Raw genomic sequence first — 27,257 nt, 5'->3', positions numbered from 1 at the left:
AGATACAGCTCATATGCTTGTCTAGAGAAGTGAAGATAGAGCTCATATGCTTATCATTGTGAAGTGTGGATACAGCTTATATGCTTATCTGTGAATGTGGGATACTGTTGTTATACATATCTGTTGAAAATGTGGATATAGCTTATATGCTTATCTGTGAATGTGGGATATAGTTTTTATACATATCTGTTGAAAAAGGAAAAATGAAAAGTAACTTGGACTTATAAGTCGGATGACATAAAACGTGATTTATGTGGATGTATCAGTGTTGGCCATCTATCAATTGCTAATCTTTTAGTCATTGTTCATGGTTGGTTTAGTGTATTTCTACTGGGCTGTGGCTCACCCTATATGGGAATATCATTTTCAGGTACAGGTAGCATGCCACCTCCAAGGTCATAGCTTGGGAGGCTAGAGGCGAGCAGATTGTTGTGGTTTTAGTTCCTTTTTGATGTATTACATGTATATTCAAGCCGAGGGCTTAATGTGTAGATGAGTTAGCACTCTTTTGTTGTAACCAAGTGTTAACTTGGAAAGCTGTAAGCCTGTAGGGCATTCTTGCTTTTGTTGTTAACATGTAATACTTTTGTAATGAAACTCTGATGAATAGAAGAATGTGGTTATTTCATTTGTCAATGAATGTCTTATTTGATGGGTTTAATGTTATTATTTTGAGGGCGTTACACATATGAAGTTTCGCAAACCAGACGTTGTTGAGCAATATCAGTAATCCTAGTGGCTTAAACATGCAAACTTCTTCATCCAAAACACTTTGAAGGAATGCATTAGAGATGTCAAGTTGTTTGATGGGCCAATTACAATGAAAAGCAAGGCACAAAGGACCACAAAATGTAGGTTATTTATCCACAGGACTAAATGTGCCATGATAATCAATGCCCTTAGATTGAAGATAGCCCTTAGTAACTAGCCTGGCTTATGTCTTACAATGGTGCCATTAGAGTTCTTCTTTAGACAAAATATTCATTTGCAACTCATGAAAAGGCAAAAGAACTAAGGACCAACTTTCTTGGCTTTGAAGAGCCTTAAATTCATCTAATATACTAGTAACCAAGCTGAAGATTGAACTTCTTCTTGAAAACAAGATGGATCTTTAGTTTCAAGAGAAGCAACAAGACAAATAGGGTGAAAAGGTCTGGAATGATCAATTTTGGACCTAGTAGCCATAGGATGAAGATTATGAGATTGAGAAAAAGAAGACAAATCAATAGAGATAAAAAGAAATTGATTAGCTAACTCTACTATAACAACTTGACTAGACTTTGGTTAATTGTGAAGAAAAAGATGATGCAACCATTGAAGGACCTTCTTGAAAGGTCTCTATTTGTTGGAGCTTCAAAGTGGCTATGATATCATAAAGAAAGATAATTATATTTCCTTAATTAACTAAACAACGAACTCTACTATAACAACTTGACTAGACTTTGGTTAATTATAACTAATTAACTACTAACATGATACTTGTTACAACGAACTCTCTTCTCTACTATTGATACAACTGGCTTACTTCTCTATTGTTCTTAAAGCTTCATATATTAGTTCAGTATAAATAAAGTTATAAGTTTTAGAGCTATTCATTTCTTAGTTGGATAATATTATTATTTCAAAGAAAAAGTTAACCTTCTTCATTGTTGTGATTGCTCTTGTTGCTACGTTCATTCTATACACAATGTATACATCACTTGATCATCTGAAAATTATCACAAATTGGGAATCATGAGGGTGTTTCTCATGATAAATCACTTAGATTCATGCATCATTGTTGCAACTTCAATTTAAACCACATATTATAAAGATGAACTATTTGAAAGGACAAAAGAAGTATATATACCCAATTTGTAAGGTAGTTTCAATTTCAACAGGATTTGATTGTGAAGGCTGCACCTGAATTCCATTGCTACCTACTGTGGCATTGACACACCGTAGACTTTGAATTTCACGAATATGTTCTTCAACTTCCTCAAGCTGAAATTTCAAATGTCAGATAATAAAGCGAATCTCTAAATCATCAACTATTTAGGTCTTGAGAGAGAATCGCAATTTTCAGCAACTACCTTTGTTTTGAGCTGCTTATTTCTCTCTTCAAGATCATGCTCCTAATTATACCAATGTAAACCAAAAGGCATAGCTAGTTATACAGTAATAAAAGTTCACAAACAATCACACTATTTTCTTGTGAGTTTAGCCCTAATCGATATCCAAAAGTGTACTTTTCATGATTAAATGGTAAGACTCGTGATAGCGGTATACTTTTTTATTTGCAAAATTAAGAATAATGTGCTCTTTTAATTAGTATAGCTTGAATTCTCTTACGTCATATGATGGAATTATCAAAGTTTTTCAATAAGATGAAATTAAAAGTATTAAAATACTATTTTTTATACTAAAAGTTAATGGTTTGATTCTTAAGGCAATTTTTAAGAACAAAGTAAAATACCAAAAAAATTGAGTTTTGTGTCAACAACTACTGTGAATTGAATTGTACCACTTATGCTATGCCATGGTAATGATGAAGGATAACAAACAGGTAAACAAACCACCATGTATGTACTACAGCAATTCTTGGAAGCAATCACTGCTGGAAATTAGGTTTTTATATCTATCAAAAACGCCACTAATTGTTTTTGTGGCGTTTAATTCCAAACGTCGAAGATGCGGCCGTCGCTATAGCTTTATGACGCTTTAAAAGTGTCGCTATATTTAGTTTAGACGGCGTTTTAAAAAACGCCGCTAAATATGCTACACAACTATACAATACGTCACGCAATTTTTAGCGACGTTTTAAAAACGTCGTGATAAATATTTTTATTTTAAAAATATAACCGTTAATATTATTCTATAATGACGCTTAAAAATGCCGTCATAGCTCCATTTTTCATTTTTCATTCTTTATTTTTATTTTTTTTGAAATTATGCTAATTCTGTGATTTAACTAAAAAAATACTTGCAATAAAGACAAAAAATATTCAATATATTGACTTAATTTAGGTAAACATAATATTGGATCAATCCATGCTTGTTAATATGAAAAAATATTTCAATTCCAAGATGAAATAAAGTTAAACTAATGCTCAGTAGTAAGTTGAAAATTATTACAAAACAAATCGGCACCAAAAAAGAAGAAAAAAAATAAACAGATCAATCATGAACTCTTTACAGCTCAGCAAAAAAAAGATCGGCACAAAAAAAATCAAGCTATCTATGAATCTGTCTGGCATAAAAAAAAAAAAGAAAAGGGGGGGGGGGGAGTACAACACAATTGCAAAACCAATCATGTGCTCTTTATAGCACTGGGAAGTAGGTTGAAGGCTTCCAACAAGCTTTAGTTCCCCCTGCTTACAATAAAACTATCAATGGCATTTTTCCTGTTAAAAACTAAACAAAGAAATAAAAATTAACCCAAAAGACAAAAAGATATGGAGAGGAAGACAAGATAGACAAAGTTTGCAACATCAATTGACAGTTATTGGTGCAACAATTTATTAAAACATGGAGGAACATGTATGTAAATCTCTAGCATTTGGAAAATTCAATTTCATGATTTTCATTGGAATGAAATTGCTGTCAGAATGTCGTCTAATTTTCTGCAACCAAGCAAAGTGTTACATAACAATGAATACTTAAAATGGAAATGGCAACAGAACATAGTATTATGATCAAAGTACACAATTAAGAAACATGATTTATTTCTCCTAGCAACCAAGTCTTCCATGACGTGGAAGAATTAAACATCTAATCCAGGTTGTTCGACTAATAAGATTTTTAGAAGCTAACAAGAAAAAGCTAAAACCCAATAGCAACGAGTAGAAGATTAGCAGTAATTTCAAACTGTATACAGAACAATTGTAACCAAAAATAAATAAATCACAATCATAAAATCACAAATCTAATAACCATTAAACAATATGTATTACAGATAGGTCATCATAACAACCAATCAATGGACCCCATTGAAGCAAACAACTCAAATCAGCTCAAGTTGATTAACATGATATCGGGTCAAAACTTCATGTAAATTCAACATACCAAGGATTCTCTATATTCAAATTCCTGTCTTTGTCCTATTACATCCTGAATCATTGGATCACATGAAAATCTTGAGACATGAATCTCGATGTATAATCCAATAATTAGAAGTGTATTAGGATAAGAAAATAGAAGAATTTAGTGGAAAAAAAAATCCTGCGCATACTTTTAGGTACAATGTTTAGATTATCAGTTTATAACTTGCCAGAAGCTCAACTAATCAATTTTTCTTCTTGGCACCAGAGAGAAATTATATGCAGAGGTTTGTGTTTGTTCATACATAGACATACCTCAAGTAATGGGGAACACCATATTGGTGAAATAGTTGGAGGAGTTTCCATTGCCTTTTCCAACATTTCTGATAAAAATTCACTAATGTTTCATTAGATTCATGAATTTAAATGCATGCAATTCAACAGAATTAACGGTACCAAATGAAGCTAGCTTACCCAAACAAGAAAATTAACGAGTTTTAGAACATGTTCAAACCTATCTCGAACAAGATGAACACAAATTGAACTTAAGTAGTTTGGTTAATTTTTTATACCTCTAATATTGTATGTGTTTCCAACGTTGTTCTTTAGATGTTAATCAACTGCTCACCCAACTTTTGTTGCATTGAGCTGTCTTTGGAACTCAAGGAGACGGAGGAACAAGCCTATTAATCCAAAAAAAAAAAATTCCAAAAAAAATTCAACTATTAATCAAATGATGGTCTAGTTTGTCTCTTGTAATGATCATCTACCATTTCTATTACATCCACTACCATTCGTCACTAACATCTATCAGTCTCTTTTTCACATTACCTCAACTTTGAGAAGATAATTTGCAACCAGAGTTAGTAAGAAACTAAAAAATTGACAGTACAGACCTCTAGCTCACTTGCTTTTCATTCTACACTATTTGAGCTTCGAAAAATGGCATCAGAGGCTGAATGAAAGCTCAATGCATACCTTAGGAGGGAAACACAGAATCCGGCTTCTGTGACTATTTGTGTGCACTGAAGGAAGAAACATAACCTATAATCTTTGAGTTGGCTCTATGTACTTCCTCCTTGAAACTTTGCGGAAAAAGGCTGCACATAATGTTAAGAAGGATCAGATCAACTATCAAAGTAAAGTTTTACTTATCAAAAAGGGGCCACTTTATTCCAAAACCAAGTTAATCGTTAGGATGAAATCCACACCTAATGTAAAGGAAAGAAACAAAAATAACCTTGCCCAAGAAGATACTCGAACATTGATTTGACTGGTAAGTTATAGTTCCAAACAGAGATGTCATGTCAGCTTGCATTCAGCTGATTGCTGCATTGCGAAAATCCTCCACAGATTGAAAGGCGAGAGACACTATAAGGTGGGGATTATGGAGAAAAGAATAGGAATAAAGCAGCTTCATAGCATACACAAGGGTACAAGTAATTATAAGATTTTCAGCAATAATTGGGTCAAAATCTTTACATACAGAGAGTTTGTCAATGTTCATCTTGTCTATCATCTTTGTAATATGATTCAATTTACTCAATTCCAACAACAATATGCTATAAGGTATTTCACATATCACTAGGAGTTCGAAAATACTGCAGTGACGATCCACATTAGTAAGGTAGCCAGGTCAATCAACCTGCTGGATCCAACACAAACACCAGTCAGACCCATGTTGGGTAGCTAGTCACACAAAATCAGCCTGCAGGACCAAACAAAACCGACTAGTGATTATAGCAAATCATCTAGTGATTATACATACCTAAGGAAGATAAAAAAAACACAAAAACAAAAACAAAAAACTGGAAAAAGGAATCAACTGATTACCTTATACTCCAGATGCAGCTGTTTTCTCACTTCAAAATATCCTAGAACAAAAGATACTCAAATGGCCAGTGGTACTTTGGATTTAGTATGTGAAGGTCCACAGAATCTATCTATAAAATGTCATTAGCAAATGTAGTCCATCAATTATATTGCACAAAGGATCCATTAGATGAGATGTAAAGTGAAAAATTATCATGAAAGAAAGATGTGGATTAAATAAATAATAATTTCCACCAAAATTAAAGTGACATATTATTGGAATAAATCAAAAGATACACTTAGTGTCCCACCAAAATAACAACTCACATTATATCGCCGCAGTGGATGAAAAAGAAAACAACAAGTGTCCCGCAAAAATAATGACTTATGTTACTACAACGATATGAATTACATACAGCCACACAACGATATGAATTACACACAGCCACACAATCATAATGATGCTTGTCATTATAATAACTAGAAAACCATGCATGATCTACTCTTATGTTGTAGTTATGCACAGTTAGGTTTGTGTCATGCTCCACTACATAAATGATTGGGCATCAAATACAATCACTAATCAAAAGCATCAATTTTTACTAACGAAGAAAAAATAGAGGTGGAGAGGACTTCTACTGATAGATGTCAAGTTCAACTACATTTGTGATTGCCCAACTAACATCGATTCGAGATAATGTCTGTAAAATTTTGCCATCTTATGCTTATCCACCTAGGATAGTTAAAGAAAACAATCATTGTAGAAGTTCTAAATTAAGATGTACAAGCAATGAAATAGACTCCATTCAATTATGTTAAAATATAAATGGAAAATTCACCTCCAAATGCTATTCGAACAAATTTCAAAGGTCCTGTTTCAATTAACTTTACAAATATTTCTCAAGCTCAATGAGAATAATTCCACTTCAAAGCATACCATCACAATCACAAAAATAAATATGAAGTAAACATACAGCTCATTTTCTGGACTGTAGAAGTTTACTAAATCTACTTTTCCCTATGACAAAAACATTTTCAGATGTGCAAAACTCATACATGTAACTCAAATCACGAGGAAAAGCTTAAGGCACATGTGTTTGGTTTCATTATTGATGGGACTCATATTAAGAATACATTTATATCTGAATAGCATGAACAAACACAGAATGTGGCGGTCTTGTAGAATCCTTTGAATACCATCAAGGAACTTAGATCGAGTACTTAATCATAATAAAACAAACAATTCTATTACATAGAATTTCATATTTCATTCATTTAAACTCTGTTAAATTTTGGAAGGTAACACAAAATTGGAATGGCTGAAAAGTTGTTTTTGACTTGAGAACCTTGTTTTCTCCTCATTGATAACAAAAATGCATTCACAGTATATTCAGCACAGTTTGGAGAATCATTTAGTTGAGCCAAATCCACAACACTGAAAAATGAAGATCTTTTTATTAACTTATATGAAAAAAAGAAGCATAATACATCGGATCTCCATGACAGAGACATCCATCGTAAAATCAATTTTAGTTGAAGAAACAATAGAGTGGTATACATCAAGGTTCTCCATATCCCTGTAAGTAGGTCAAATCTTAAAGAACACAGATACACCAAAGTTGTAACACCCCACTTTCTTCTTCGATAAGCAGCAAAAAATAAAAAATCACTCCCCCAAATCAATTAAAGAAATATGTTCCCCAAATTATATATATAATCTAATGATTCCAAAAGGAAATGTGTGGCATATGTTGCAAATCATGTAAGAGAGTATTGCAACAACTCATAGAAGTTACGAGTGTTAAAGCTGCCATAAAATAATCTCCTGAACAATAACAAGAACAAAATTGTCAAAACAGAAGTTACATTATTACATACCTCATTATGAAGGAATGGTATCTCAAAGTTTCATCATTGAACAAACACTTCAGTACAAATCAAGAAAGAGAAGTACGAAACAATTGCCATCCCATATGACGGGTGGGGCACCGTAATTTCAAATTTCATCAACTAAGTTAAGTTCAATAATTACGGGTAAATCTTCTAGTTCAAGTTATTGCGTGGATTACAACCAGACAAAAAAATTGAAGCATATATTAAAATCCAAACATATTAGTAACTCATTACCCAAAAAAAGATGAATAATTCTAAAACTAATCAGCAATTGAAAGAAAGAAATATCATAACAAAAGTAATGCTAATGAAAGGAATGATTCTCTCATTTCCCATGGCCAGCTGTATATATATTATGATATTATCCTTACAACTTATTGATATGAGCTTATTTAAAGACAATATATAGTTCAAATAAGATTAACCATAAAGGCACTCCTCTCTGCAGTATATAACTAGTCCTATATCAAAATATGCTTCCTGTACCGAAGTGTTTGTTCAATTGTTTTGTACTGCTCAAAATAGACTTGTGGCGTAAACATAAATCCAATCAAAACTAGAAGAGAGTAACAAATTGTAATGACCCCAAAATGCGTAGAGGACGTCATCCTTATTTAATATGGGGTTAATGTGGTTTAAATCAATTATATCTATTGGAATTGACGACCTTTACTGTAACGATCTGAAATTTTTCCTTTCGCTCGAGCGGGGGAGTTGGCGCTCGAGCGGACTTTTGGGGTTTTCAGTAATTTTGCAGGCGGACTGAAATTCTGGGAGTTGTGATTTTCCACTCGAGCGGGGGAGTTGACGCTCGAGCGGACGTCTTTGTTGGTCTTCACGCTTGAGCGCAAGGTTGGGCGCTCGAGCGGGTCTCCAAGTTGAGTTGTATTTTTTAGGCACAGGGGTTCGTTTTTGGACACTTTTATTAGTGTTTTGGAACTTTCTATTTTATTTTGGAGTATTGGTTGAGGTGGTAATATGATGGTAAAGTAAGATTGGACCAAAAGCTTGAATTAGAATGATTTGTCCGCGACCAGCCGTCACTCTTTTGTCCTTTCCTTTTTCCACACTTTGAATTTGGATGTGAGGTTAGAACCATTGGAAAGCTTATTTCTGGGGCTTCAATTTGGACACAAGAACGACCTAAAACGGAGTTCCGATGGGAGAGTTACATCTGTTTGAAGTTTTGGAATTTGTGCTGAAAGCAGGTCCGCTCGAACCGGAATAGGGACGCTCGAGCGGGATTTTCGGGACAGCAGCTTTAAAAACGGGATTTTGGATCATTTCTTATATTTTCTTCTTCCCTCTCCCTTCCTTCTTGCCTAAGTCCGAAACCCTAACCCTCAAACCTTTGATTTCATTCATTTTTTACCAACAAGCCACCATGGATTGTGCATCAAGGATGAAGAAGAAGTGAAGATCAACTTTTCCAACCGATTAGATTGTGGGATTTTCGAGAGGACGCTTTTGATCTAGCTTCTTTGCTTCCAATCTTGAGGTAGGGGGTTCTCTTAGCCTTGAATGTTTATGATTCAAAGTGATTTTGTTGACACTTTGGGATTTTGTTGACATTTTGGAATTTTGAGTTGATTATGGGTAAGAAACATTAATGGCTTGTTGTTGATTCACAAATGGGGCTTCTACTCCAATTTTCCAAGGATGTTGAATGTTTTTAGCATATTGATCTATAGTAATTGTTGATTTGATGATTTAACTAAGAAAGGAGGAAAATCCCCAATTTTCTTTAAAACCCTAGGTTGATTAATGATGATAACCAATGATTTGGCCCAAATTGAAAGTAGAATAATGAAATTGGTAGGTTGAATTACATATGTACAAGTTTAATTGGAATTTGGTTATACTTGAAAGTTATGTTTAAAATTTGCGAATGAATTTTGCTATGAATATTCTGAATCATGCTATTATGTAAGATGAAAATTGGGGAACAAGATTATTAATGTTATGGGTGATAAGAGCCTTGGGATGAAATGATGAAATAGGAATTTAAGACTTCACCTTGAAAGATGTTGAATTATATTTAGTGGTAGTAAGTTAAATCATGCTAAATAGCGTGAATTATGTTGGATTGTGTTGAGATTTGTATGGAGAAGTGTATTGAGTTAATGATGTTAATTGCGAATAGATGTGTAATTTGGTATAAAGAGAATTAAACGAGTTAAGAACGGACTATAGTATATGTGACCCGATTTTTATGTTTATTATGTATTGTGTAGGGTCAGCTGCAGGGGCAGACCAAGCATCTGAACACTGTGAGTAGTAGTACTTCGATGTATCTTTAACCATTAATGATTATTGTTATTGACGTTATGATCTTTGTCATAAGAATTATGTTGACATGTATGTTATGTATGCTACGTAAATATTGTGAAATTATGGAAACATCAAAGGTGTATGCTATATGAGGAACGTTGTGAAATTATGGAAACATCAAAAAGGATTGTGAAATATGCATCTCGAATTTGTGAAGTATGGATCACCAACTTGTGAAATATGAAACGATGTGGCCGAGGACCATTTGTGAAGTATGAATTTCCGAACTGTGAATTTTGAAAACTATGAAGCCAAGAGCCGAATTGTGAACCTATGAAACCCAAAAGCTAATTTATGTATATGGGAATTTATGAGGCCGGGGGCCGACTTGTGAATTTATGAGGCCGAGGGCCGACTTGTGAATTTATGTGGCCAGGGGCCATTTGTGAACTATGAACCTATGTGGCCACGGGTCATTTATGAAATTATGAAGCTATGAGGCCAAGGGCCAAACTTGTGAACTTGTGAATCCCAAGGGCCGAAGGCCGATGTGTTAAGTTGTGAATCTATGAAACCTAAAGGCTATCGTGAATGTGTGAACCCCTCAGGCCAATGGCCGAACTGTGGAATTGTGAAACCGATAAAGTCATCTGTAATCTAATGAAAATGTGCTTACTCTGTCCTGTTAACTTTATGTTAATTATGTCAACTCGTAGGAATGATGTAACGGTTACCATTAGGACTCTATTAATTACAAGGCAAGGCAACTATGTTAACATATAAGAACGATTGAACAACGGTGTATACTATTGATTAATAGAGCACGTGAATTAAGTCATTTACCCAAAAGAATTTATGTTCATTCTTGAAGAATAGATTCTGAGTAAATATAAGAGTAGCTCTGTGTATCCATATGAATTTGAAGTTATTTTGCTATGTTGCTTATGAATTAGAAGTTATTCAGAATCTACGATATAAGTGCAAAGTTTAGCATTATTATGTGACTCTCATGAGAATGTGAATTAGTCTCTTATTGTTAAGCGTATGATAATGACATGATACAACAAGAAACGCTCTAGTTATAATATGTTCCGTTTGAATTAATGAATGATGTTCAAGTATGTTTCAGGCATGTTTCAAGTATATGTTACAAGTTTGAATATACTACAAGGTCAAACAAGTTTCAATGGCTTTATGCCAATGTTTCAAGGGCCTCGTGCCACCACATTTCAAGGGCTTATAGCCATCAAGTTTATGTTGCAAGATTGGGCCTAAGGCCGTTATGTACTTAGCACAGAATCAGACTATTACATTGATATGTATTATGTTTCAAGTTAAGCATCATTTTATTTATGTATTACTATTCACTGAGCCCGGCTCACTCTCTATTATGTCTGTTTCTGTAGGTCACCAATCAGGTGGTCAGTCCTAGCCAAGACACCCACTTTCTTTTGTCAACCTTCGTATGTCCAGGCACTGTATAAGCCATTTATTTTGTCAAGTTGTTAAGATGTTGACTTGCTTATGGGTGTCCCTCTAAGGTTGTTGTATATACTTTCATGTTCGTTTTTTTTTATACGCCCAAATAAGGGCGGGGTTGTATATGTGTATGTAAATATTATTATATGTCTGTTTGTGATCCTGGCATAATAGTGGTCGCTCAATGGATGTAGCTATTTTCTTGCATGTTATTATATAAAATTTACGCTTCCACTCAGGCCCCATATGTTATATATAACAGGTTAAGTGTTCGTTTCTGAAGTGGTCATGCCCAAACTTCTAGGGGCGGGTTTAGGGTGTGACACAAATAGAATTTGGACCTGATATTTGTAGTTCTGATCGGAGAGATAGCAGATTTGAGGATAAGATCTAGGTCTCTAGATCTTTAACTTCTACTTATGACCCATCTCGATTATATTAGCCGTTGCTTGTCCGGAGACACTGACACCGCACTCGAAACCCCAGACAAAGTATATCGCCATGAATGACAAGAGCTTTCCATGTATCCCATTGCATGGACTAGAAAGAGCAAGAGACCACAAATGAAGAGAAAGAACACAAAACAAAGGCAAAAATTCTAGAAATAAGCTAGATCAGGGGAAAAAAAGCATATGAATTTCCATACATCAACTTAAATATACTCCAAATAATTGTTTTAGCCCTGAGATTTTATAAATCTTGAGTGAACTTAGCAAATCTAGATCAGAAAACCCTTACCTTGAGCCCTAGATCGATTTAGATCAAAGGGATTCGAACAATCTCGAAGATATATGCTCAAGTCAAGAGGGAGAACAAGATTTTCCAGATCAAAATCATCAAAAATCGATGGAAATCGATGGAAATCAAAGAATCAGACCTCAATCTCTCTCTCTCTCTCTCTCTCTCAAGTCGCGTCTCTGCTCAGTCAACCGAAATCGAAATATCTCCAGATAGATTTGGATTTCCTAGGTACAGATGCCTTTATAAAAAGAGGGGAAAAAAAACTCTTATTTTAACACACAAAACTGTGTCGTTTTACACATGTTCCGTTCCGTACGTGGTTATCCCACCGTCACCAGGAATTTAAAAGATTGTTTAACAGATTTAGCGACATTTATAAAAAACGCCACCAAAAAAAATGTGGTTATATCCACGTTTTCTAGTAGTGAATCTTATGCAATGTTGCTTTGGTTTCATTTCATGATGTTCTTACCTTTTCGCGTAATGCTTCCATTCGTTCTGACATCATTTGTGTCTGCATGCAAAAGAAAAAAACATTACCATTGACTTAAATTGTTGATGCTTCACCATTTTGAATGATTAATAATTGTGTTTACTGACATTTTGAGTGAGTAATGAAATTTGATTAAAATTAGACAGCGAAAGACAAACCTATTATTAACAATAGTTCAAGACAACAGTAAGACTAAAGAACACGATGTGAATGGTTTCATAACATGAAAGAACAAACAATATAAATAATAATTGAATAAGACATGATTTATATTCTCTGGATGTCTTAAACATCATCTCATGCACATACACACTAATCCATAGGAGTCAGTTATTGTATACATGGTCTTAGTCAATAGAAACACTTCGGACAAATGCTTAGCAAATTAACTAGAAAAAATTGAAGTTATTTGGCATATTTCTATTTGGATTTTAAAATATGAAAGTATCAAACATTATTTTAACTATTTATATATTTGAAAAAAGTAAATAATTTTTTTTATTAATTGAGAAAAAATAATTTTAGTGATGAATTCAAGCAAGATACAAACATGCATACAAATTAATACATCAATGAAAGAAAATAAGATAAGAACATAGTTCTAAATCGCGGTATCGGGTAACGTAACGGTATCGATCGCGGAGTATCGGTATCGGTAGTATCGGCCGGTACGTATCGGGAATCGGGTGTCGCGGCCGTGAAATTTTAAAAATCATTAACAATCCTTCTGAAACTCAATTTTGTACATTTTTTTTACTCTTTTAACCTTAATTTGTCACATTTTAATCAAAATTTTGATATATAAGGGCACTTTTAACTCATTTTTAACTAAATGATACATATTTATTTTAGTCTCAATTATAACTTACAATTATCTACGATTTAAAATAAATCCACAATAGTATACCAACTAGATAGTATACCAAAGTTGCAAATTTGGCCCAAAACTCAATTTTATCATTTTTGCAAATTTGGCCCACAACAGTATACCAACTAGACAGTATACCCAGTACACCAACCCAGTGGTATTACCAACTAGACCCACGAGTTGGTTAAAAAACATATGGGCCAAGATTGCCCAAAACAACCCACCAACTATCTTGAGTAAAATATTTTGGCCCAAAAGTATCACTAGACATTTATATAAAATATGAATATAAAGGTTGCTTGCTGCTGTAGCCTCAAAGCTTCAATGGCGCACGACCCAGAAAGGATTCTGAAACACGCTGGATGCCGCCGAAGAACATCACGGCCTCGTCGTGAACCTTATAGTTGCACAATTGCACTCCCACTTTAGCGAAGACCAGCAATCCAAAACCAGAAACAGCATCGGAGCCACGACGAGCAGCTCTCTGCGCTTTATTTCATCCGTACCGGCGACAACCAAGCTGTATCGGACCGTATCGCCCAATGTATCGGTTTCAGGCCGTTACGTACCGGGACTCGGACGCTACGGCCGTGAAATTCATTCTTGTCGGTATGCCGGTGAGTATCCGACTCGGCCATCCCATTTTCCGGTACGTACCGGCCGATATTTAGAACCTTGGATAAGAACATCATGACCAACCCTACATCCCAACTAAATTGGCACTCATATTAAAGTTATGTAGGATTAGCGACACCTCATTTATTTCTACATAATTAACCAAATATAATTCAGGCCTTAACGTTTTCTTTCAAGGTCAAAATTATGCTTGTATGTTGCCTAGTATCTCTAAACCTTTGAAAACATTTTTTTTGTGTTTGTTTGGCATTAGGCCATTGGATTGGATTATGTATCCTTGTTCATTTTAAATCTCATGTTTGAATATAAAAGTGGATTTTTAAATTAAGTCCTTCCATATTATATATTCTTCTATGAGAGATTATCGAGTCCAATAGAATAGGAGGGTGGGATATAAAATAGGGAATTAAAGGGTCCAGATAAAGAGTTGAAAGATCAAAATATCTTCAAATTATGGTCCTTATATATCATGTGGTATATGTTCAGTGATTCTAAACAAACATGGGATAGGATACGATTCTATTGATCTCCCCTTCTAATCTAGGAACATTTCAATGTGGGATAGGATATATATTCACCATCCAAAAATATGGATAGCCCGAAGGCTATTACTTCTAAGACTAGTAGTCACATGTAATCCAGTCCAATCAAATAAACATGGGGTTTATGCTTGGTATTAGAACACATCATAATGATAATGTCTTCCTAGACAAAGAAAGAGAGAAAATTGAACTTATTTTATGGTTTTGAGCAAGAGGAAATGGTATTAATTAGTATAACTTTTGCAGAGGAGAAAGTGCAAAACGAGTTCTCATTGAAAACCAAAACGAATCAGAGCATTAGAAACCTATGAAACATGAGCAATGTCGAGAAGTTATAATAAGATCCCAACCTTCAAACTCTAGCACTAATCTTTGCCCATCAACCACCATGCACCATTGCTGCCATCACCCCATGTGAACCCACCACTATGCACCATAACCAAATGGTTGTAACAATAATTAGGCCTACTTGGGGTATAGAAAAAAAAAAGAAAAAAAAGAAAAGAAAAAAAGGAGGAGGTTGGAGAAGAAAAGTCTAGACCTGATACCAAGATTACCTTAGTCATCCCATCAAGGGCCCCTATTGGTCTCACACCAAGGAATATGATTATATTACTCAACCTTGAAAGCTTGAACATTATTGAAATTTTTAGTATTTGCATTCTTGGGTGGAAGTACAACAATTTATTATCTTTACAAAAATGTGTTTAATGCAAAAGTCCTTTCACATTCTCTAGATGTCCACGTGGAATGAATTTGTTGTGATGAAATAAGCCTAGCAATGGTCGTATACACTGAATAAAAACACCTGGTTAAATGTATCCAAGTGTTGGCTCAAGAAGAAATGTGTCTCCCAATTTCTCTTATAATCCTCGTTTTAAATCTCTCCAAAAATAGAGAAATTTGGAAAGAAAATAAACTAATTAATCATTATTCTTTATAATACCAAAACTGTCTTTTTATATAGAAAATAAATAATAAATAAATAAAAATTGACATTTATAAAAAGTTATTTTAGTAATGTAACATAAAATACTTTCTTTCTTCTTTTTATTAAGTAGTTTCACTATTTTTTTTTTTTTATCAGCAAAAAAAGAACTTTATTGATGGAGAACATACAAAGTATGAAACAAAACATCAATAAAGAGGAGGGTGCAAAAAGTTATCACACAAATACATCAAGATCCTAACCAGCTTGGCACCAAGATGCATACCAAATCATCTACTAGCACACACTCCAAGCTCCAAGTTAGTGAGCAACCAACCAATAGAGCAAAACAAAACAAAACAAAACAAAACAAAACAAAAAAACCAGAAAACTACAATGACAGCCCCAGCAGCCAATGACAAAATCACCCTATGCAACTGTGGATTCACCTAGCAAGCAACATCAACAGCATTAACAGAACAGCAACTCAGCATCATAAAAACCAACACTCAAAAAACCAACACTGCAACCCTGTTGATAGAACCAGCCAAATAGCCACCCTTTAATCAAGTTAGATAGCTTTCAACATCAATCAATTCTTTAGCTACTAGCACTCAAAAAACCACAGCAACACCAATCTTTCAACAAAAAACCAGCAGCAACTCCAGAATACCCAGCAGCAGCCCCAATCTATCAACAAAACAGAGCTCATGATCTACTCTGCCTCCTTTTAGCATTAACAGCAGCAAAAGTAGTATATCAGCAACAACGTTAACATCAATAAGAATCCCTCTACTGTTGCATCCACTAACCCTTTGAAATACACCTTCTCAGTTCAACCTTCCCCAAACAACAAATCTGATCACCATAACCCCACTACAGCCTACCAAACTTTTAGCAGCTTCTTCTCACTTGTTAAATGTTGGAGACAATATCATTAATAGAATAAAGGCATCCAGGATCATATGACTTCAACCAAAGAGCTAACCTTATTTTAAGTAGTTCGCATAATTCCCCCAGACATGGTTGTAAACCAAAAAAAATGCATTCATTCCTGCATCACCAGATTGACCATATCACAGCTGAAGGGATAGCTCTCTAGATTTGTTTTTCCTTCTTTTTAACCTTCAAACTCAGCCACAATTGTAGCAGACCCTCAATTGACCCTGGTACTACCCATTACAGCCCCCACCACTGAATCATACATGACAAAACTTGCCATATAAACAGATAGAACAATAAAATATGGTTCAGAGCATCCACTTCCTCTTTACAATACACACAGTACAAATCAACCTTACCTCTTAACACCCCAATTCTACTCAAAAACTTAGTTGTCTTTAATCTGCCTTTCCATGCTAGCCAGGTGATAAACTTGGTTTTAGGAGGAGAAAAATTATTCCAAATGAGGCCAGTTGAACTGGATGCTTGGCCATTCAACAATTCACACCATTTATAGGCAACACTTACCTTGTGTGCACCTACATTCCCTGCCTTCCATCTCATAGAATCCCCTTGCTCCAACTGTAATCTTGGCCCAGTACCTAGCACAGCATTAAGCCTTAGAACCTCATTTTCTTCCCAAGCATAAAGAGTTCTTCTGAAACTAAAACACCACCTATTTGACAAATCTCTCCTTACCAGGATTTCACTCAATGAGCTTCCCTTCTTTGTGCATAATTGATACAGTCTAGGAAATTGAGTCCTAAGACTAGAGTCCGAAAACCAATTATCATCCCAAAACCTAATCCTCCTCCCATCACCAATTGTGATTTCCACATTCTCCATAAAGAAACTAAACAAGTTTGGACTAAACTGAGCTATATCGACAATGTCCCTCCAAATTTTTGAAACAAGACTTAAATCTGTTACTGAGGGCCACCACTTTCCTCCTGAATATTCATATTTACTACACACCACTGCTTTCCATAATGCACCCTCTTCGATTGCAAACCTCCACCACCATTTGAGTAGCATACATTGGTTTGCAAGTCTTAAGTCTCTGATCCTCAATACCCCTTTATTCTTGTCCATTGTGACCTCATTCCATTTTACCAAATGAACTTTCCTTCGAGTAGCTGTATTCCCCCATAGAAAAGCTGCTTGCAACCTATTAAGCTCCTTAGCAACACATTTCGACATTTTGAAAATTATCATGTAATACACTAGTAAGGCAGCCAAAATAGATTTTATGAGTACCACTCTACCCGCAAATGACAGTAATCTTATTTTCCAGCCTGATAATTTCTTTTTAAACTTATCAATGATTGGTTTCCAAGTTTTCTTCCTGCTAGGATTTGCTCCAAGTGGTAGCCCTAGATATTTGAGTGGTAGTTTTTTTCTCAAACAATTAAGCGTAAAGGCAAACTGCTGCACCCTCTCCTCATCCACACCCACTCCACACACTACACTCTTGTGAAAATTTATCCTTAACCCAGATATCACTTCAAAGCATCTCAATATTCTTTTAATGGTACTCACTTTAGACCACTCCGCTTTACATAGTAGAATAGTATTATCCACAAACTGTAGATGAGAAACATTTATCTTCCTAAGACCCACTTCCATACCTTTTAACAGTCACACCTTCTTAGCTCTTATTAGTAGGATGTTTAAACCTTCAGCTACCACATTAAATAAAAAAGGTGAGAGTGGATCACCTTGCCTAAGCCCTCTTTTATGGCAAAACTCAGCAGATGGAGATCCATTCACTAGCACTGATACTCTTGCTGAAGCGAGACACTCCTTCATCCACCCAATCCACCTTGATCCAAACCCAAACTTCTCAAGCATTTGAAGTAGAAAATCCTAATTTACAGAATCATAAGCTTTTTCAAAATCCAACTTAAGGATTAGACCCTTCTTCTTCAATTTTTTCCACCAATCTACAACCTCATTAGCAATAAGTACCCCATTCATAATGCTTCTCCCTCCCAAAAATGCAGATTGTACATGATCAACCACTGCAGGTAAAACTTGTTTAAGCCTATTCGCTAGCACCTTGGACAAGATTTTATAAACAGAATTAATTAAGCTAATAGGCCTAAAATCCCCAATATCAGCCGGGTTGTCCTTCTTAGGAACCAAAGTTACAAAAGAACAATTGACTCCATACCCCAATCTGCTATTACTATGGAACTCCTTCATAAAATGCATTATTTCCTTTTTCATGACTTTCCACCCTTTTTGAAAACAATGCATGTTGAATCCATCCGGACCAGGCGCTTTATTTCAATCACAGCCCTTTATTGCTGACCAAACTTCTACCTCAGTGAACTCTTTTTCCAGTATGTTCTTTGCCAAAGTTGGATCCATCCTCTTACACAACCCTCCCATTCCAGGTCTTGAACTCCACATCTCATCAAAATGGGACTTAAAATGGTCATATACTGCTTGTATAATTTCAGTTGGCTCCTCTAATGCAACCCCTCCAAACTATATAGAATTTATCATGTTCCTATTTTGCCTCATAGTTTCCATTACATGAAAAAACTTGTTGTTTTTATCTCCTTTTAAAGTCCAATCCATCCTTGATTTTTGTAGCCATAGCCACTCCTTTCTCTTCCTGAATTTCCCCACTAGGCCTCTTACCTCTTGTCTTCTTACACCTTCCTCCTCAATGAGGTTTCTAGATTCAGCAAGGAGGTCTAGGGAATGCATTTCTTCTTCAGCTGCCTTAAGTTTAGAATCCACGTTCCCAAACACCTCTATGTTCCATTTCTTCAGCGCCACTTTCAACGCTCTCAATTTAGTCATAATGATGTACCCAGCCCATCCTTCCACCTATGTATCATCCTAGACCCTTTTAATTTCCTTAAGGAATGAAGAATGAAGAGCCCATGCATTTATGAACCTAAAGGGTTTTGGACCCCAATCCCTCTCATCCTCTATCAGTGGGAGGCGGCAGTGGTCTAATAGAAGTCGAGGTAAACCCCAAACCTTTAATTTGAACCACACCAGCCATTTTGGATTCACCAAGAATCTATCAAGTTTACTCCAATTCTAAGAATTACTCCATGTGTACTGCCTACCTAACATAGGGATATCTAAGAGCTCTATGCTATTAATGAAATTACTAAACTCAACCATCCCCCTATCCTTCCTTAGGCAGCTTTTTCTTTCTACTACTGATGTTATTTCATTGAAATCTCCACCCAGGCACCAAGGTTTAGGAAAAACTTCTTTCAATCTAGACAATGTCCCCTAGACAGGCCTTCTCTCTACATCCTCATTTGGAGCGTAAATATTCCCAATAACACAATCGAGACTACAATGAACCAAACCTGCCAGTAGAACAAATCTCCTGAAACTGCAACATTCCTTTAGAGCAAACACAACAGGGTTCCATATGCATAACAAATCGCCCGCACTACCTTCCGCATCTACAGCCATGAACTCTAGTAAATCATTAGGCCACACCAACCTCACAAAACTCTCATCCACTTCTACTTTCTTAGTTTCTTGGAACAGAACCATATCTACTCTTTTTCCTTTTGGGAATTCCTTAACCAGTCCTCTTTTCTCCACCCTGCCAAGCCCTCTCATATTCCACGATAAAACCTTCATCAGACACATAAATTACTCCTAAGTTCCCCCTTGTAATGGTAGGCTAATCACCGCCTCCCCTTTCCATCGCCTCCATCCTTTCCACATCATCCTCTTCCGTACAAATGATTTTCTTGGAAATTTCGGATTCATATTCCTCAAAATTCAAACCCAGTGCCTTACCCAGCTGAATCGTGTCCTGAGCTTCCTTGAGGACTTTGCTTTGTCTGACGAAACTATTGCTTAACGAAAGTGAAGCTGAGACTGCAGCAACCGCTCCACGAAATAGTGCTCCTCTTTGGAATCCACCTCTAAACAGTGCCCCTCTTTTCACTTTTTTCCTTCGAAATGTTGACTTCTTGCTTCTCTGCAGATCTATGGGAAAGTCTTGATCACGCCTTCTTTGAGATCCTAACACAATCTTCTGTTTCACATGTGCCTCTTGATTATGCGATATATTGGGCAAAGCAATGGGCTGCTTTCCAACCACATTTTGCAGCCCAAGACTTGGTTTACTAGGTTGATTATTAGTTCCCCCCCACAAGATATGGGCCTATTCCTATATCCTTGCCTGGATCACTTGGTATAATAGGCCCAATACCTGTATCAACAAATTGGTCCTTGTTCAGTGCCACCTCCAAAGTAATATTGGGCCTTCTAAGATCATTGTTACTAAGGCTTCTTATAAATCCACCAAAGCCTACCATCCCTCCATCTCTTCATCTTTCCCACTCAACCTCACTTTGGCTAACCGACTTCCTCATGCCCTCCTTGAGACCTGAGTTATCAGTTAACACTGTCCCCCCCTACATTGTGGGCTGCTATAGCTGTAGCAGTCTCATTTACCCTTGATAATGATGAAGAGTTACAAGCATGACCCTCTGCCCTTGAGCTCTTTTCCATGTCACACCTCTCCTTTATTGCCATGTCATCACAAGTGTCCACCCTAGCCTTTGTGCATGCCACTACATCATTATCTTCCTTGTTCCCATAGCAATGTGCAACACTTTGATCATCTCCATTGTTATAACCCACTGAATTCTTCTCACTGAACTTCTCCTGGGAGATACACTGTGCCTTTTGAGCTCCCATACCATGGTTACTGTCCTCGACAACTCGGATGGGATAGAGATTACCCCTGCATTCCAATAACACTATATGATCAATTCTCTCCAGCTGAGTTGTGTATATTCGGATTCTTCCACAACTGAGAGAATCCATGTTTGTGATGTTATCATCCAACACTACTCGTTCCTCCCACAGCTTCCCTACTCTTTGATAATTCTTGCTATTCCACGGAGTAGGGGGTACCCCGTAGCAATTGAGCCATACTAGCCTCTCATTGTCCATTCTCAACACCTTTTCTCAACTGGTAAACATTTCACACCAATCATAGATCCATTCTCTCATCTCATGCACTTTAGTCTTCAGATCATCTTCCGAGTTGAAAGTAATGTACACCATTCTCCCCCCACCTTCTCATACTGTTAACTCCTTCATACCTCTATTTTGTAACTCTAACCTTAAATCTTCAATGTTGCACCCCACTCGCATCTTGCCTACTACACTTTAATATAACCACTCGTTGCCATATTCCTCTACATTAATTTTGAGATCACAACTACTTTCTCTCACCTTCATATCTTTCACCACCTCAGCATACGAACCCCTCTATACCCCCCTTTTGAGTTGCCCTTCCGTGGTATAGCTTGTCTCTGCTTCAATGGTACCCTCTTAGTTGGGATCTACTCCTTCATCATCTGTTCGTTGCCAAAATCTGCCCTTTTGACCTTTAGGTTCTTGTCTTCACACCAGAGGCCATTAGTTTTCTATACTGCAACCTCTGTTGCAATAGGACAGTCCTATCGTACAAAACCAAATCTAGTCTGTGTTGCCTTCCTTCTCTTATTTGGGATGAAAACATCTTTTACAACCCCTAAGTTTGTGAACAACTTATACAGACCTTTTGAACTCATCGAACTTAGGATATCATCCACGAATAGCGTGTAAATGCCTGGGATTACACCTTGTCGACCTTGTCTTCTTCTAATCACCGGCTTCCAGCCTTCTCCTCTATCGTCCAACCTCCATCTTCCAACCTCCATATTTTCCTCACAAGTTTGTTTCGTCAGTAATTAGTGTCAATATTAGATACGAGTGAACTTATCATCTTTTATTTTCTTTTTTGATTATTTATCCAAACAAAACATGACACATGTTGCTCACTTATCCTTTTTTTTTTTAATTAAAAAAAGAAGAAGAAGAAGTTAGCAAAAATAATCAATTGGATTAAATTGATACAAAATCATGGTTTAAGATCAAAATTGATCCAATTGATATTACAAAAACCAAAGTATAGGTATTACCAATGTAATATGGAATAGGTATGGAACCGTATTATGAACTATAATCGAGTAGCTACAAAACTTACATGATTTGGTTTGGTTTGGTTTGGTTTGGCTTCAAAATTCCTAAACTATTAACATTCATTTAGTTCTTGATTACTGTGCATATGTATGTGTGCATGTACAAGTGATGCCCATACTTGAACCATCATCCGAATATGTACCTTCTTCTGCCTTGCTTTTGAGAGGGCTCCATCAAGCTGTTCCTCAAGATTTAGCAACTCCTTCATATCAAGTGGCGCAAGATCTTCACCAAGCAAGTGCCTTACACAAAAAGCACCAAATATTAGTAGTACAGTATGTTGTTTTGCATTAGTAATCTTCATGCTCTTGTTTAAAATAACCTTATAAGTTTACAACATACAAATGAAGAACTGAAATAACCTCTGTGAGTGTTGCAGGGATTCATAGTCGGCCTTTAACTTTGTGAGCTCACGGAACAACTGCGCTCACCAACAAAAAGAGTAGAAGTATAATGACTAGTTGAACATGTAAAAAAAAAAAAAAAAAAAAAAAAATTAGTCTTTGTTTGATGACCTGCATCATATAGATAACCAAGAAACCAAATTCATTTAATTTGTCTATAGTTTCAATGTATAAATTTAAGGACATGAGCACTAGTTTGGCTATATTGATTTTCCATATTGATAACATTATTCATACAAAAAATGATATATAAATTTATTTTTTAAACCCACCTTCTAAACACAATGATGTGTAGTAATACTGATAATTAGATAGTTGCCTTAGATATTCTAATAGACTACTATATCATTAGATTTGAAAAGTGAGTCTAACTTTTAGACTAGAATAGCACTACTCTAAATATACTCACAAAACAATAAATGTTAAACAAAGTCGGAGCCAGAATAAAATTAGAATTTTATTCCCCAAAGAGTCAAAGCACAAATAAAATTTTATCCACCATACATACGAACATAATATAAATTAGAAGAAATTATAAAAGAATTCTATGATTTAATTAATGGTTTAGATTGAAAACAAATCAAAAAATTAGAGTTTAAATTTATAGAATTAAAAACTCAAGTTCAATTTGTTACAAAACTTAAACTCTAGATTTGATTTTATTTGATTTTATTTTTTTGTTGAAATTTCCCCAATAAATTATATATTTACACACCAATGAAAAAAATAAAAAAATAAAAAGGTGACCACATAGAAGCAATGGTTTATTGGAGGATGGAATTTATTTTTTGGGGCACAAAACAACAGAAGGAATTCTTATCCTCTCCATTACATATTATAATAGAGGATTTTGCTTACATCATGCAGGAGCAAGAAATATGGGATGGACTCCCTCTAGTCCAAAATCTGGACTTGAGAGGGTTGTTTGGGCCCGTGGTCCTCATTTTGATAATTTGAATCGTTTATTTTGTTAGGTATTTCATGTATTTCACTTGAAAAAAAAGTTAGGTCGATCCAATAACTGTAACTTGTTCAATTTATGATGTTTTTCACTAAAAAAATGGACAACAATTGAATTTTTTTAAAATGAACCATACAGTTTTTTGATGACAAAAATAATAAATTGAACAAATTGTAGTTATTGGATCGGTCTAATTTTTTTATGGATAAAATACACGAACTGCATGACAAAATGAATAATTTAGATCATCAAAACAGGGTCCATGGTGGACCCTATGGGCCCAAACAATTCCTTCCAATCCAAATCTTGTATTGGAGGGAATCCTCGTCCAATAAATATATTATGGAAACTATTGTAGTAAATAGTACTCTTAGCCTATGAAACACAGACATGGATACAGACACGAACATGGACACGAGATATATATACATATATATATATATATATAATTTACAAATGCTATATAAATATAAATTAAAAAATTTAAAAAGAAAACATATATATACATATATAAGTATTATTTATAAAAACATAAATCACTATAAAAAATTAAAGTTTTAGAGACCAAAATTTAGGGACAAAATTATTTTTTATGGACCAAATAATTTTGTTGCGAAAAGTGTCGTTATTATATTTTTAACAACAAGAATTGGGCATTAGTAACGAATTATTATCATTTTGGAACCAAATTTTTTTATCTCACAAAATAAAACATTTTTAGACTAAATTATTTTGTCCATAAAAGTCTATTTATTAGTGACATTTTTAAATTTTTGTTGCTAAAAGTCTTGTTTTTGACTTTGTGGGACAACCTTTTACCGACTATCCTTACAATGATAGAAATTGGTCCTTAAACAACTTTTGCAACAAAATTTTTACTTTTAGAGACCAAAACATTTTGTTTCTAAAGCTCTTATATGTTATAGTATATGTATATACATACATATATATATATATATATAAACAGAGCTCAAAGAGAGAAACAAGCGAATAGAGAGAGAGAGAGAGAGAGAGAGAGCACTTGAAGCTCGATCAAAGGCGTGGAAGGTCGTTTGAGCTCGTCAAAGGACGGTTAAAGATCGTCGATCAATGGTCAAAGGTTGGAGCTTCAAAGGTCAGAGAATTCGTCGTTTCATCTGGTTAGGGAAAATACCAAGTACTCCTCTCTTTTGTCTTCTCTCCTCTCTTTTCTCTTTATTATATTTTGTGTTCCTTACTGTGTCTCGCCATGTCCCATACCCAAAAAAAAAAAACAAAACAAAAACAAAAACAAAAAGAGACACACCAAATGGCATTTTTCTGTGTTGATACCGCTACAGCACTGAGTTTGCAATATCCGTGCTTTATAGCTCTTAACATTTTCTCATTTTAGGTTCTAGCAGGCAATCTAAGGTAGATTCAAGAGTCTAATGTAATCTTAGGCTTCGTTTGTGTAGCGTTTCTAGTTTAGACTCTATCCATTTTGTATTCTGGACTCGGGATTCATAACCTCGTATGGTTGTTCATGTCTTTGTCCCCTTATTCTTCCCTAAACTTGATTGTTGGAATGTAGTTGTTGTGTTTGGAACAGGTTGGTTGCTTGGTTTTCAAACCTTTGTTACCCAGGTTTTTGCTCCTCCGCTCGAGCAGCACTTCTTGCACTTGAGTAGGCTTTGCAAACTCTTAGTACTTTTGCAAGTCTGCAAAACTACTAGGAGAGTGTATTTTATGCTCGAGCGGCATTTCTTACGCATTAGTGGGTATGCACTCGAGATGCCATTCTTGCACTCGAGCGATGTTCTTCTGTCTACAAAATTACTGGATGTGTGTATTCTGCGCTCGAGTGGCCATTTCTTGCGCTCGAGCGGGACAACTTATTGTGTCTGATGCTCGAGCGTCAACTTTTGCGCTCGAGCGGACTGTGCATATGTCAATTCACAACAACATATTTTTACATCATTTTTTCACATCTTTTTTCACCAAAAACCCTAGATCGGGACTCTCTCTCTCTCTCTCTCTCTCTCTAAAACTCACCTTTTTTTTATTTTTACATTTTCAACTAGATCTAGTGATCTCTCTACCTGTGTGCCTTTGTTAAAAAGGTAGAGCACCTCAAGGGTATCGTTTTGATCTAAACAGACTTTGGTTTCGACATCTTTGGAGTTCCTCCTTTGCTTTGCTTGTCTTCTTTCTTTGAGGTATGGACTCTCTACACTCTCTATGAGTTTTAACTTGATTATTTTCTTGATATATGAGAAACATTGCGTTGTGAAGTAATTTTAACAAGCCTAGGGTTTGGGGTTTCAATTCCAAAGAGGGTTTTATAATGGATGTCCTAGAAATGGTTATGGGAATGGATATGACCTTGGGTTATGCTATAAATGGTCGATTTTTGGTGATTGAGATGAGATTGGAAAAGAATGGAGTTTTGCCCTAAAATGTTCAAGTAATTATTTTGCATAAATAGTAAAATTAGAAATGGGAATATGAAATTAGATGAATGGTTATATAAATGGTGAAGTTGGATGTATATTACCTCTCACCTATAGAAATTTCAATAATTTATCTGTTGAGAAGATTGTATATTTGTTTTGGACTATCGGTGGAGAATAGTTATGATTGTTGTCGTAATTGCATGAGGATTATGTAAATTGAAACCAATCGCTTATTGATTGTCATTGAATATGACTGTGTTTAATACATTGTTTATGTATGATGTTTGGAAGGAGAAAGGGGATGTACTTCATGTTTAGGAGAAGAAAGGGAATGGACTCCATTGAATTAAGTTAACCTGTGCATCCAGGGTGAAAGTACCGAAAATATTGTGTATACATGGATGCCGATTCCTGCGAATGAAATTTTCGTAAAATGACAAATTGAAGTGTTTGTGTGTAATGGTTGTGTGATAAGAAAACCACTGAGTTGTAATCTTAGTTGGGTTGTCTAGATAACGATGGATATGACTCATGAGTTAAGGAGTGTAGACACCCCATTTTTGACCGTCCTCAAGACTTGGACGTCACCGTTTGAACACTCGGTGATCATCCATGTTCGTGTTCGTTTTGAGTTCCCGGAGGCCTCAGGCGTGCGCCTTGTCTCAGGATCTCTTAACTTGCCTGTTCTGTGCTTGGTTTTGCACCAAGGACTTGTGTTTTGTGCTTCTGAGGATGGGAAGAGGCTTGTTAGCCATCCTTGAAACCCACCGGCCGTGGCATGATGCCACCGGCCTTGTTTTTTTTCTACCGACCAAATGTTTGGT

General features: G+C 35.6%; 1 protein-coding gene and 1 long non-coding RNA gene across 11 annotated transcripts; both read right to left on the bottom strand.

Moving 5' to 3' along the window:
- Positions 1–1,704: 1,704 nt before the first annotated feature.
- On the bottom strand, positions 1,705–23,175 carry LOC114265006 (agamous-like MADS-box protein MADS3). Its single transcript, XM_082903054.1, has 7 exons — positions 23,170–23,175; positions 23,017–23,075; positions 22,797–22,896; positions 12,688–12,729; positions 2,073–2,114; positions 1,850–1,983; positions 1,705–1,708 (listed from the first exon to the last, which is right to left on the bottom strand). Exons 1-7 carry the CDS (start codon positions 23,173–23,175, stop codon positions 1,705–1,707), a joined length of 387 nt encoding a protein of 128 aa, XP_082759180.1.
- LOC114287718 (uncharacterized) lies at positions 2,889–12,419 on the bottom strand. Of its 10 annotated transcripts, none has more exons than XR_014336756.1 (7): positions 12,213–12,419; positions 11,816–12,014; positions 5,853–5,962; positions 5,260–5,364; positions 4,998–5,119; positions 4,592–4,702; positions 2,961–4,402 (listed from the first exon to the last, which is right to left on the bottom strand). It is a non-coding gene; the product is annotated as an uncharacterized LOC114287718 (long non-coding RNA). The 10 variants fall into 10 exon arrangements; XR_014336758.1 differs by having other exon boundaries at positions 5,260–5,348; XR_014336760.1 differs by lacking the exon at positions 5,853–5,962 and having other exon boundaries at positions 5,260–5,348.
- Positions 23,176–27,257: the final 4,082 nt, after the last annotated feature.

This window comes from Camellia sinensis, chromosome 1, assembly GCF_055761805.1.
Source record: "Camellia sinensis isolate YWXY chromosome 1, ASM5576180v1, whole genome shotgun sequence".
NCBI lineage: Eukaryota > Viridiplantae > Streptophyta > Magnoliopsida > Ericales > Theaceae > Camellia > Camellia sinensis.
This window is presented reverse-complemented; position numbering and strand designations above follow the sequence as displayed.

Bases quoted from the DNA above. Each gene is read 5' to 3' on its own strand.
- LOC114265006 (XM_082903054.1), bottom strand. The intron at 22,897-23,016 runs GTTATTTCAGTT...TTTTTGTGTAAG, and splicing joins TCCCTGCAACACTCACAGAG to GCACTTGCTTGGTGAAGATC. The intron at 12,730-22,796 runs GTACATATTCGG...TTTTGCATGCAG, and splicing joins CAAAAGCAAGGCAGAAGAAG to ACACAAATGATGTCAGAACG.